Below are 12,034 nucleotides of genomic sequence, written 5' to 3' on the forward strand. Positions count from 1 at the left end.
AAGCGCGCGCACCCGCAGCTGTTGCTATGCGGACGGCGGAAGGTTCGGGGTCGCTTATAAAGTGCATTCGCACTTAAAAAAGCCAGCGACAATTAGCCCTGCAACTAGCCCAATACCAACTCGCCCTGCTACCAGCCCAAAACCAACTACAGTACTACAGTAAAAGCTTGTTACAAGAGGCACTGTTACAAGAGAAACTTGGTTATAAGAGACATTTGAATGAAGACGGTTTGGTTGGTTTACCTATGTTTGCCATGTTAGCAACATTGCATACAAGAGACACGGTTTTTGGTTCCCTTGAGTGTCTCTTGTAACAAGGTTTTACTGTATCCCTACAATTAACCCAATACCAACTAGCCCAATACTAGTTCAAAACCAACTAGCCCAATGGATGCTAATCCTGCAACTATCCCAAAACCAACTATCCCTGCAATTAACCCAATACCAACTAGCCCAATAGCAATCCAAAACCAACTAGCTTAATGGCAGCTAGTTTTGCACTAGCCGAACTCCAACTATCCCTGCAATAAACCCAATACCAAGTAGCCCAGTAGTAGTCCAAAACCAGCTAGCCCAGTGGCAGCTAGCCGTGCAATTAGCCCAATACCAACTAGCACAATGGCAACTAGCCCTGAAACTAGCCCAGCAACATATCCCCAGTGAGCGCAACTAGCCCAGCCAGCCCGACATGTACGAAAGGCATATCAAGCATCACAAGAGAAAAAGAAAAAAAATTATCTCGAAAAGCCAACTCAAGCAGATGGTCTTCAGACACGTAAATAAAGCAAGAACTAACAATCGACAAAACCAAGCACACACGGAGACTTCCGGATTTTCACACTTGGTGCATTTATTTATTCGACGAATTCACAAAGAGACTAAAAGCATCAATAAATAATCATATATATATATTGCAGCTCTTGACTCACAATTTACATACACAGTGCCATTCATTCGAGGTGCTCTCACAATAACAGGAACAGTGGTAAAAGAACTAAACGCACCGAGTGTGGTACAATGCACTGCACATTCCCTTAAAACGAGTCCACACTTACGAAGCAACAAGGGGGCATAAAACCAGGAATGTGCATAATAAAGTACACTGCTGAGTCGATAAACATAATAAAAATATGCAACATGGCACATATACAGGCCACCAGGCGAGGCAGATAGCAGGCCTGGCCTGGCGAATACGGTACACAGCAGATATGCGACACCGGCCTAGTGATACAGGCATATGCTTAGGGTACCCACTAACGCTATGTACACTACTAGACATGCTGAATGCAGTGTCGGAAAAATGACGAGAGTAGTTCCAGTGCGAGAATGCCCAGACAGCGGTGGCCTTCGAGTCGGCAGGGATGTCTGCGGAGAAGAAATGCAAGGAGTGCATTACAGTTGAACCTTGTTTTAATGGATGTAACAGACAATCTGGTATAAGAGACACTATTCACCCACATCGCTGGCCGCCCTATCTTTCCCATTAAATTGACCTCTTTTGTAACAGACATCGGATGTAGAAGATAGATGGTTATAAAGGACAAGTTATCCTTGAATTTTGGCCTACAATCCCACTTGTAACAGACATTTTAACGTTAGATTTGGTGCCACCAGTCACTAACTGCAGTTGTGTCTGTTGTAAAATCAAAGGGGACAACAGACACTCGCAGTCGCTATTTATTATAACTTCAGCAAACTCACAGTGGTTCAGTCAGCTATGAAATGACGACGACAAGCCCTGCCAGTGGGAACGCAACGCACAGAAGTGGTTAAAGCTTACTGCCTTGCGCACAAGCGCGACCGCACGTACGGTCTCCTGCGCAAGCCAAGAACATCAAGAGTGTGAAGCGGGCTTTCCCACTCGCATAGCTCCCAGTCAAGAAGCATCGCAGATGTGGAGTCCTGCAAGCGTAATGAATAGCCAGGGCATGCAGCAGAAGAAGCTGCGCACTCTGGCTATTCATCAGGCTTGTGAACTCGACATCTATGATTCATCTTCTGCAAAAAGTGAAAGGAGAGAAAGGTTGTAGAATCTGTGGTAAAAAACAGTGTAAATATAGTCAACAAGCAAACAAAGATTCAAATATATTGCATAAATTCTGGAGGCCACGCATAAATTATAATGAATCTTTTGCAACATGGTGTAGTGTTCTTTTGAGCCTATTTTAGTTTTGGGATGCTCACGTTGAACTAGGGGTTGATCAGTTAGTGAAAACATGGTTCCCCGCTTATAAGAGACATCTCGTATAATAAACAGAAACTGCTCCCCGGTACATGTCTCTTATAAAGGGGTTCAACTGTATTGCGTACCAAGTAAACAAGAATATCAGTCAAGTTTAAGAAAACAAAAACAAAAAATTGTGCCTGAAAGTTGCTTCTCGTGTTATTCAAGCTGTTATGACAAATAAGTGAGCATCCTGAAAAATTTTTCCAGGGCAAACCACCTTTCCTTTCATGGTCAAACTTTACCCGAAAGTAGCATTTTGTAGTTAATTTTGTTTAACCCCAAAAATGGCAACTGCGCTTACTTTCCTATTAAAAAACATAAATATACACAATTTTTCCCTACAGGAGAGTTGGTGGCCATCTTGTACACCATTAACAATTTGGAACAGTGCCACCCAAACCGGAATGAGCATTTTTCAAAGACCTGACACTAAATTCGGCTTCTTTCCATGAATCGGCATCGCACATTTTCCTCTAAATTCTCCCGGTCATGCTGCCATTGGCAGTGCCCCCCTGTGATCGTAAAGCAGTGCAAAGGCACTGGGTGAGAGAGGACATACTTGAATATATGCAACCCCAGGAGCCCAGACTAGATGACCCCACTTCCGCTTCTCACAAACAATTTTTTAGCTACTGTTTTTATTACTGCATGCACTGCGGAACTGTCACTTACAGTGTCCACGTTCACCAGAAATAGGCAGCAGCCCTTGTGAATACATTCATGAATGTTCACTCATTCTCAAGTCTGCCAAACACACTGAAGAGTTGTTTACCTATTAACTGATACTGCAACACCACTCGGGGATTCTGACGAGTGGCCACAAATGTTGAGAAAATATTAAATGGCATATAACAACTGCATAGATGCTCAGGACTAATATAAACTCAAACAGAAGGCATACAGCCAATACCAATTAGGCAATGGCATAAACATGGTAAGTGAAGGCCAGGGGCATTGGAAGTGTTTCGAAGGCGGAGGGGGGCTCAAGACAATCGAGAATGACGACAACTATGATGATGATGATAAGTTTTTAGTTCTGGAAACCAGAGTTTGTTTTTTTCGATGCCTGAAATGGGTAGTTTTTTTTCCTCACATACATCAGCCCTGGGTTCTCAAATTTATTCTTGAATCAAGCACCATTTATTTAAAGTAACAGCTCTTTATCCCCTTCAGACATTCTACATAATCTGATAATTAAAGGTGTTGTTTGGTTAGAGAAGAGCTATCATGTTCTCTGCATAGTACTTGAACTGCACCTGCAATTCGGCTTGACGTGCAAAATAAATGTCATCGTGAGTAAAATTACTCAAAGAAAATTGTTTACTCCTCCTAGAAGGGGCACCAAAACTCTAGTAATACAGTGGAACCCCGATAACACAACTTTCAACGGACCAAGCGAAAGCTTTGTATGACCGGAGTGTCGTATGATTGGTGCACGGGCCAATGCCGCCCTAGTAGGCGGTCTCACGCAACACGTGGGCTAAGGACTTATTTAAATTACTGTATTTAGTGTGTTCCAGTGTAATTTGCACACCTACAACTGAAATCCCAAGTTCCTAAAAAAAAACTGTGGTTGATTTCTATGTCACAGGAATTGGTAAAACACGAAAGGGAAATGTGCAGCGAAATCTGCAGCTGAGCATAATTTGCGGGTCGGCGGCTGTCTTCTTGTGGGTGTGCTTGGCGAGCGACATCCTGCTGGCGGGTCGCTTCAGCAAGGGTGTACTGGCATCATTTCCGTGACGGATATGACATCAGGGAAATCTTGGTGTACCCGGCATAAAACACTTTCATGTTAAAATATAAAACCCGAAAACGAAACCCCCTAATTATAACGTACTCTGTAGTTCTAAAGGTTGCTTCCCCGCAAGAAGACCCTGTGTGCAGGGGTGCACCCTATACAGGCCGCTTGCTTCGTTGTACTAGCATCATTTCCGTGACGGATATGACGTCAGTGAAATCTTTGTGTATCCGGAAATTTTATTATTTTTTTTTTATTATTTATTTAGATAAGTGCCCACAAACAGCATGACGCCTTCAGCGTGGTGCACAGAAGAAACAAGGGAAAGGATAGAAAAGGGAGATGTGTACAATGGGGAAAAAAGAGTATAGTAAAAATAACATCAATGGATCAAACATTATGAGGCTGACTCACACGATTCTACAACGCAAAAGAAGACACACAGAACACACTCAGAAGATGTGTACCATAGCGAAAAAAGAGCATGAGAAATGAAAATAACCTCAATGGAACAAGCATTACATGGCTGACTCGCCTGATTTTACAACACATAAGTACACACTCAGGCTTTAGATGAATTTTTAACAGCTTGCACAAAAGTGCTGTAACGATCAAAGATACTCAGATCAGGCACTTCAAGTGAGTTGTAAAGGAGTTGCATTCTCTGGACAGGACTTTTATGATTGACGTCAGGATAAAATAGCGGCGAGGAACGGCATCGTGTGGGGACATGAAAATTGATGGAAGTTAGCAAATCGGCAGAGTCAACAGCTCCATGAATGAGCTTGTGAAGAAAGCACATATCGAGGAGTGTTCTTCTGTCACTCATTCTGCTTAATCCAGTGTGGTCGAGTATTCTGTCATACGTGTAATATATTTTCCTGAAAAGGTAACGATCATAATAGATTCTAACAAATCTCATCTGGACTCGTTCCAGAGACAGTGACAAGTATTGAGGAACAGAGTTCCATACAACCGAGCAGTACTCTAGCCGGGAACGTACAATAGCCCGAAACAGGGAAAAATAGCAGGTAGGATCAGTGAACTCTTTCGTGACACGTGTTACAAGTCCAAGGGATTTCATTGCATCGCTGGCTGTTTTTTCAATGTGGTGTTTAAAACTTAGTGATGAGTCAATGTGCACACCCAAGTCCCGCACTGTTGACGCTCGAGTAATGGAACCCCCATGCAGCTTATACAAAAATTGAATCGGCACCTGTCGACGATGGTATGATATCACATTGGTCTTTGATGGGTTGATGCGAAGCATGTTTGCTGAACACCATGCTGACACGGTGTTGATGTCATCTTGTAGAAGAGAGCACTCGCTAGCCGAAAGATCTTAATGTCATCAGCAAAGAGGAGCATTTCAGAGTGTTGCATGCGCTCAGCCAAGTCATTGATAAAAATCAAGAACAACAAGGGGCCCAGGTTGCTTCCCTGAGGCACTCCAGAAGTTGAGCGAAATTCACCAGAGAAACAGCCCGAAACTCGCACAACGTTTGTACGGTTAGACAAGTAACTTTCAAAAAGCATCAAGTACATCTTACATATTCCATAGTTGTCCAGTTTCTGTAACAGCAAGGAGTGTGACACAGTGTCGAATGCCTTTGACAAATCAAAGTAGATTACATCAATTTGGTGTCTTGAATGCACTGCAGGGACCACTTCGTGTTAAAAAACGACTATTCCATGCCCCCACCTCCCGCTTGCAGCGTCTGCACTCGACCCCCCACGACCGGGCCCCGCGCATAGCACACGTAAGATAAGCTGGGAAGGTTGACATGGCAGCACAAAAGGCGAGAGTGTGGCCAGGGCCGCAGGCAAGTGATACAGGGGAGGGCAAGCGGGCAAGGAAAGCAGGAGTTCGGTCATCGGTGTGGGGTATTGCGTACGTGTTTTCACGTTCGTCGCCTCGATGGGAGCATCAAATTGCAGTCTGCCGGTGACCTGGACTTTGACTTCTCAGGGTTGCCGCGTTTGGGCTCTTCGTCAAAGGCTCGCTCCCGCCCGCCAGTACCCGCCAGCAAGTGGCCAGGCCCGCAGCGGACTGTTTTCCTTTGTATTACATCATGCGCCATCAAACGGCGGTTAGGAGATAAAGGTCGGGACGAAGCAGCGTAAAAGGTGGGAAAAATTATGTTTCATCCCTGCCAGTGTCCGTCGTATGAAGCATGCGCTCGAGCGTTCTATCATCGGGGTGTTTAATGCATTGTTTCTATGGCGAGTTTGCCGGGACCTTTGGTGATCCATCTAAAAGGAGCCATGAAGAGAAAACACAAGTTTGGTTCATTCAAAAGATTGCCTCGTTAGAATCATACTGACACCGCTTTTAACGCAAACTTCGCTCAAATAAGCTACATAATTAGGAAAAAAAGGAATAGCCATGCGACCCACCAGCTCATTTCCCGCAACAGAACCTATGATGTCATACCAGCCCGATCTGCGATTGGCGGAGGCCGGCAAAAGCAAACGCAAATTAGGCAGAGCTTATAAGCTTGCCGAATGAGCGATTTGCACTTAAATTTAGGGCACTTTCTTTTCAAAGCCGTAAGAATGGTGGGACAAACAGTGGAAGTTACGAAAGCACACGTAAACATATAAGTCAAAGTACTACTGCAGTACCGCAACAGCAGAACCGATGCGTACTGCTGTTGGTACTGTGAGCACTATGCTTGGTTTAGCTGCACAGGACTGTGGGGCTTTGGGATTCTCTCAGACGACACTGGCCGATTGAGACAGGAAACGGTGTCTTACGTGACCATATTTGTCGAGCGAGCATTATGTTTCACAAAACGATTATTTCCTCCCTGAACAAACACAAGCCAGGTTCAATTACAGTCAAAAACAAACCAAAGGCAGGAAACGGCTTGCTACGGTATGGTGGTGCCATTTAGGCTCACTAACAGTAAACAAGGCTTTTGAAACGGCTGCAGAGCGGTCGGTTCCTGTTATGTCATTGCAAACCACGAAAACGCACGATTTAGCGGGAAAATCAAAACTTCAACTTAAGTGAATTAATCTCTCAGTGAATAAAGCATCGTTTGCGTTCGGACAAGTGCTGGGGGCACTATAAAACACCAAATCTTTCGAATAACACAAACTTGTATTTTGTCTTCATGGCTCCTTAAAAGGGACCCTGCAACAGTGCAAGTAAACCTGCAGTGCAAGTAAACCTGCGCGACATTTAGATTACACTGCTAGGAACACCCCAGCCAAATATTACACGTGCACGTGAAGCGGGGAGCGCACAAATCGCTGTGAAAGGCGTGGAAAAACAAACCGCGCTCTCTTCAGTTTTCCTCATTATGCACCCCTGGCATGGCCTAAATGACATCATTGAGGCCATGGCTGTCCTATTGACTGTCGCTGGTCAACTTATTTCCTGTGACGATCTGCTGTCATCGGCGCTGTGTACCAACCTCTTCTGTACCTGAACATGTTCGCACAGTTTTGGTGTTTCTTTTGTGTTCTGAGTGCGCACGGAGTTTCAGTGACGAACTCAATACTCCCTTTTCAATGAGACCACTCGACAACAAACGGTTATTGCTTCAAAAACGTCCTACCAGCCTGAGCGCGCACTTGCGAGCAAGCACCCATGCCTGCTTTTTTGTGGCCCCAGACCAGAAATAAACGCCTCCAAGTTGCGGAGAAAAGGAGAAAGCTCCCCGGCCTGTGATATATCGAAGGCCGCCGGAGAGAACGCCGCAAGCCGCCCCCCTCTCCGGGAGACAGCGCACATACTTTCGTTGCGCTGTCGGTGGTCGAGTTGAGAGGGAACAATTATGCGCGATTTTCATAATTCTTGCGGGAGGACATTTCTGGGACAACAGACTTTACCCCAGAATGCATTCCAAGTAGTCGATGGTAAAAGCTGCAGGGCCCTTAAAAGTGGGTCGTCATAATACTTGGGGACGTCTCATAGGGGTTCCACGATAGTAATGTGTCAGTAACGAGTTACAAGAAGCAAAGAAGGCGAATCAGGAGTTAAATAGCGATGAGACTTTGCAGGCAGGTTGTACGTCCTAGCAAAATGACTTTGTGGTATTGAGCCTCACGCTTTGTGCCATTCCAGCCAGTTTTTACTTTTTCAGAGCCCCGATTTATCTAATCATACCAAGACCAGAAGGGAGCTGAGCAATCTCTTCTCGAAATGAGCCTTTCCCCCCTTCCAGAGCCCCCGGTGAAAGCTGTAAAACATGGCCGTTACTGTGTGATGAAAGACAGTTTTTAAGGTTCTTACATGTGCAAAACAATTGCTAATTTGTGTTGTGCTCCTCTATGGTATGCCCGGATGAAGAAGTTGCGCATGGATTGGAAATTTGAGCTTGAACGTAAGAAACTACAGTTGGCAGAAAAACATGGCCACAAGGCTGTCTGTAAGTCTGTGTGCATCCATGTTCGTGTTTTCTTTTCTTTCGCCTCTAAGTTTTTACGTTCAAGCTGAAATTTCCAGTCAATTCAAACCAGCTCACTCAATCCCAATCAATCGTAAGCAATTCTACAGTTAAATGGATCATTCATAGATTAATTTATTAAGCAGGACCTGGTTTACGAATCAAACAGGAATGCCCTGTTCATAGTACCGTGTTTACTCGCATAATGCTCACACTCGCGTAATGCACGCACCCTTAAAGTGAGCCGCTAAAACTTGCACTTTGTGTTTCCTCGCATAATTATTGCACCTTCAAAACTGCAACGGCGAAAGTCGCCTGCTCACAAAACCCACATAATGCATACGCTCACCACCACTCCATTAAGTGGACAGTGCCGTGTATCCAGGCATGTCAGGCGCATGGCAGCCTAGTGTCATCTCTCAAATGCTATTCACACTGTTGGTGTGTCGGTTCCATGTGCGTGCTACTAGGCGGCGTTCGCACAGCCCGTGGTCGTCCCTTGGTTGAAGGAGCAGCAGTCAGTCAAACCAGTCTAACCAGTCTAATCAGAGCTCACTTTCCACCATTTAGAGAAGTTTTCCATCACTTTGTTGTGAACTGGTTTTGGTACCGCTTCGCCATAGGGCAGTACGCCAGTTATACAGCCACTTTCAAGCTGAAAGCTATCGAATATGCCACAGAGCATGGCAACCGCGCTGCAAGCAGGCCCGTGAGTTCAGCGAGTTCAGCGTGAGCTGCTGGAGACAGCAACACGAGGAACTGAAGGTGACCAACATGAGGTGCAAAGTTGAAGGAACCTCGCACAGACCTGGCTGTCATTTCAGGTGGCCTAACATCTATGCTGCAGTCTTTGGACATGTCTTTGAACAAGCTGTTTGAGAATAATGTTCGAAGGCTGTCCGCAGAGCAGACAGCCGAAGGCCAGCACGCCTTGACACCAGCTGGCAAGATCAGGAGACTGTTGGCGGAGCTACTGTGCAGCCGGATATCGGAAGTGGGCGAATGATCGGCGCCGCCGCCGTCGTCATCAAGAGCTTCAAGAAGACGGGCATATCGAATGCCCTGGACGCCACTGAAGACCACATGGTGTGGGAGGGAGATGAGGCCTCTGAGGGCGACGAGGCAGCGACCAGCGATGCTAGCAGCACTGAATCGGACTGGGAGTGTTCCAACTTGAATACCCCACTACCAAATGCGGGATGGTGAAGTTGGGCGGCGGCTGGCCGCAATAAATAAAGTTTTGTACTTCGTGCCTATGTCAACCTTGTACTTTTATTTCAAAGGTAAGTTCTGCTTGGAAACGTCTTGGTTACGTATAATACCTATTCAAATCTCATTTAAGCTAGATTTTACTCCCCGAAATTTTCATCCTCGCATAATTATCGCACCCCCTAACTTCACGCCGATTTTACCGGAAAAAAAGTGCAAGGATTATGCGAGTACATACGGTATTCGTTCGACATTTCAGGTGTTTGCTCTCTTTTGAGATCCCCTACCGGAAGAGCTAAGCTGCACATGACCCGTAAGCAAAGCTTTCCGAACGAGAAAGCCGGAAGGCAAGCGCACAAACCTGGTGCTCGCTCAGACGTCGTCGAAGAGGCCCCTCGGTGGCGACGCCCCCTGCCGGTGCCTCCAGGCGTGCTCGTCTGTGCGCGGCGCCGTGTACCCCGCCAGCGGCTCGACGCCGCGCAGAAGCTCCGTGCGGGCGCTCTCCTCCGACCCCGACCGGGTCAGGTTGCCCGAGCCTGCAGGTGAGAGCGCATGCGCAAGAGTGCTTGCGCCTCCATCTCCTGTGCCTGTTGTGACAGCACCCACACCACCATCATCATCAGCAGCATCTTAATATCATCATCAACACCACCACCGCCACCAGCCCAGAGTTCTTCGATATACACCAACTGCAAAACTCCACTTTAAGGGGGGACACTGGTTGACCAAAAATTTGCCAAAAGAGCAAGTTTCAGTGTTAATTTTATTCGCAGTCTACAGGTACCAAAGACTGTACCTGCAAAATATTATAGTTGCACCATAAATATTTACAACACTGCCCCCCTTTGAAGTCACCTAAATGACCAATTTCACCTATGTTTCCAAACTTCGTGTCTTGCTTTCCCGGGACCAATTTCTTTCCGATGAGGTCAACTTTCGAGTACAAAATCTTGGGATTTTGTCAAATGTTGGTCAAATCTGCATCATTTTTGTTGCATTCGAAAGCTTATGAATGGAACAGTACAATAAAACCACACAAATATAGAATTTCTGTTTGCTAGCGCAAGATTTTATTCCGTCCATTGTGCAAACATCGTTAATTCATAACCTGTTAACAAAATTTAGTGTTTGCAAAAACAATGCTAAAATTACTTCTGTGGTATAGTTGCACCCCCTAGTCCTTTTAGAGCATGAAGGAATAAAAAAAGTACTTGAGTATTTCTTAGGTAAATAATGGAAAAATTGCCAGAAATAGATAGGCATAACATGTTGCACAACTTTGATTTTGCACCACATAGATGACAACTGACTGCATATTTGCGCTCACGATGTTAAAATACACTTCATGTGTAAACATCAACCACATAGGTGAAAAAATGACAAAAATGTCAAGACCAGCGTCCCCCCTTAAAATCTGTGACATGCAAGCCCCCGTGTTGTGTTGAAAGTTCGGGGGCAAGTGCATTGGTGTGGCACCTGGGGGAGGTCAGAAAGCGAACTTTGCTAAACATTTACTTGGTACAGCCGAACCCGACTACTATCTAACCCATTTACATTGAAGTATCCTTTACACCACACAATTTTTGGACACGCTATAATTACAATGAGAATATATACCAAAAATTACACCTATATGGAGCAAAAATACCAGCGCCTCACAATATATTGTCACCAAGCCAAAGACGACGCAGTTCTCCTCAAGGAAAATAAGTTTATTGGAGCGAACTTGTGCTCCCCTAACAACTCAAAGAATACACAGGCGGCGAAGCAGCAGTCAACAAAGTGACGTGAGCATCGGTGAGTCTAATACCACCAGCGTCTGCTCTGCAGGCTTTTTATCTTTCGGCGCGCGTGGTTCTCAAACCGTTGATTCACATCCAGAACATTGTAGAGCAAGGAAGATTATTCTACACTAGTGACGTTAGGGCGGAACAGTCTCCTTATCTGAATGAGATAGCTCGTGCGGCATAAAAATAAAGAATGGAACAGAGCCTGGCGCGGCCGAAGAGTAAAAACAAACAATAAATAAACAAACCCGTACATGGTTCGCGGCAATATCAAACGCCAAATGCCACAGAAGTGCTCCTCCAAGTTGGCTTTTCCTCGTGGAAGAGATAGAATTCCGCCGGCACACCCCTAAAAGTGGTTTAGCCCGGCCACTCATGGGCAGCGGGAGGCTCTTTCCCCTCCTTCCCCTCACTCTCCCTATGTGACTGCACAACCGTGCTACCGCGCGGTGTAGGCTGTGTCGGGGAAGCAGTCAACACCAATCACCTGAAAAAAATGGTCCTGGCCCACCCGCCGACATGCTTTTTTGACGTTCGTTTGTTGTGTTTTTGTCCTTCACGCTTTACGGGCTTTCTTCCGAAATGTACCTGTGATGGCTAACGCTAGTGTCACTAAATAAGGGCTTACCGTATTTACTCGAATCTAACGCCCTCGATTGTAACGCGCACCCAT

General features: G+C 45.7%; 1 protein-coding gene across 2 annotated transcripts in view; it reads right to left on the reverse strand.

Moving 5' to 3' along the window:
* Window positions 1-830: 830 nt before the first annotated feature.
* Window positions 831-12,034, reverse strand: part of LOC144158402 (G-protein coupled receptor-associated protein LMBRD2B) — a 59,706-nt gene continuing 48,502 nt past the window's right edge. Inside the window, exons 14-15 of one of the 2 annotated variants that reach the window (XM_077689273.1) lie at window positions 9,936-10,110; window positions 831-1,365 (exon numbers count right to left, since the gene is read on the reverse strand). In XM_077689273.1, the coding sequence (XP_077545399.1) occupies window positions 9,947-10,110 (164 nt within the window). In that variant the 3' untranslated portion in view covers window positions 831-1,365; window positions 9,936-9,946. Of the gene's footprint in view, window positions 1,366-9,935; window positions 10,162-12,034 lie in introns of both variants that reach the window. The other variant, XM_077689272.1, reaches the window with a different exon arrangement.

Source organism: Haemaphysalis longicornis, unplaced genomic scaffold, assembly GCF_048455015.1.
Source record: "Haemaphysalis longicornis isolate Haplotype H1 unplaced genomic scaffold, Haemaphysalis longicornis Haplotype H1 scaffold_10, whole genome shotgun sequence".
Classification (NCBI taxonomy): Eukaryota; Metazoa; Arthropoda; class Arachnida; order Ixodida; family Ixodidae; genus Haemaphysalis; species Haemaphysalis longicornis.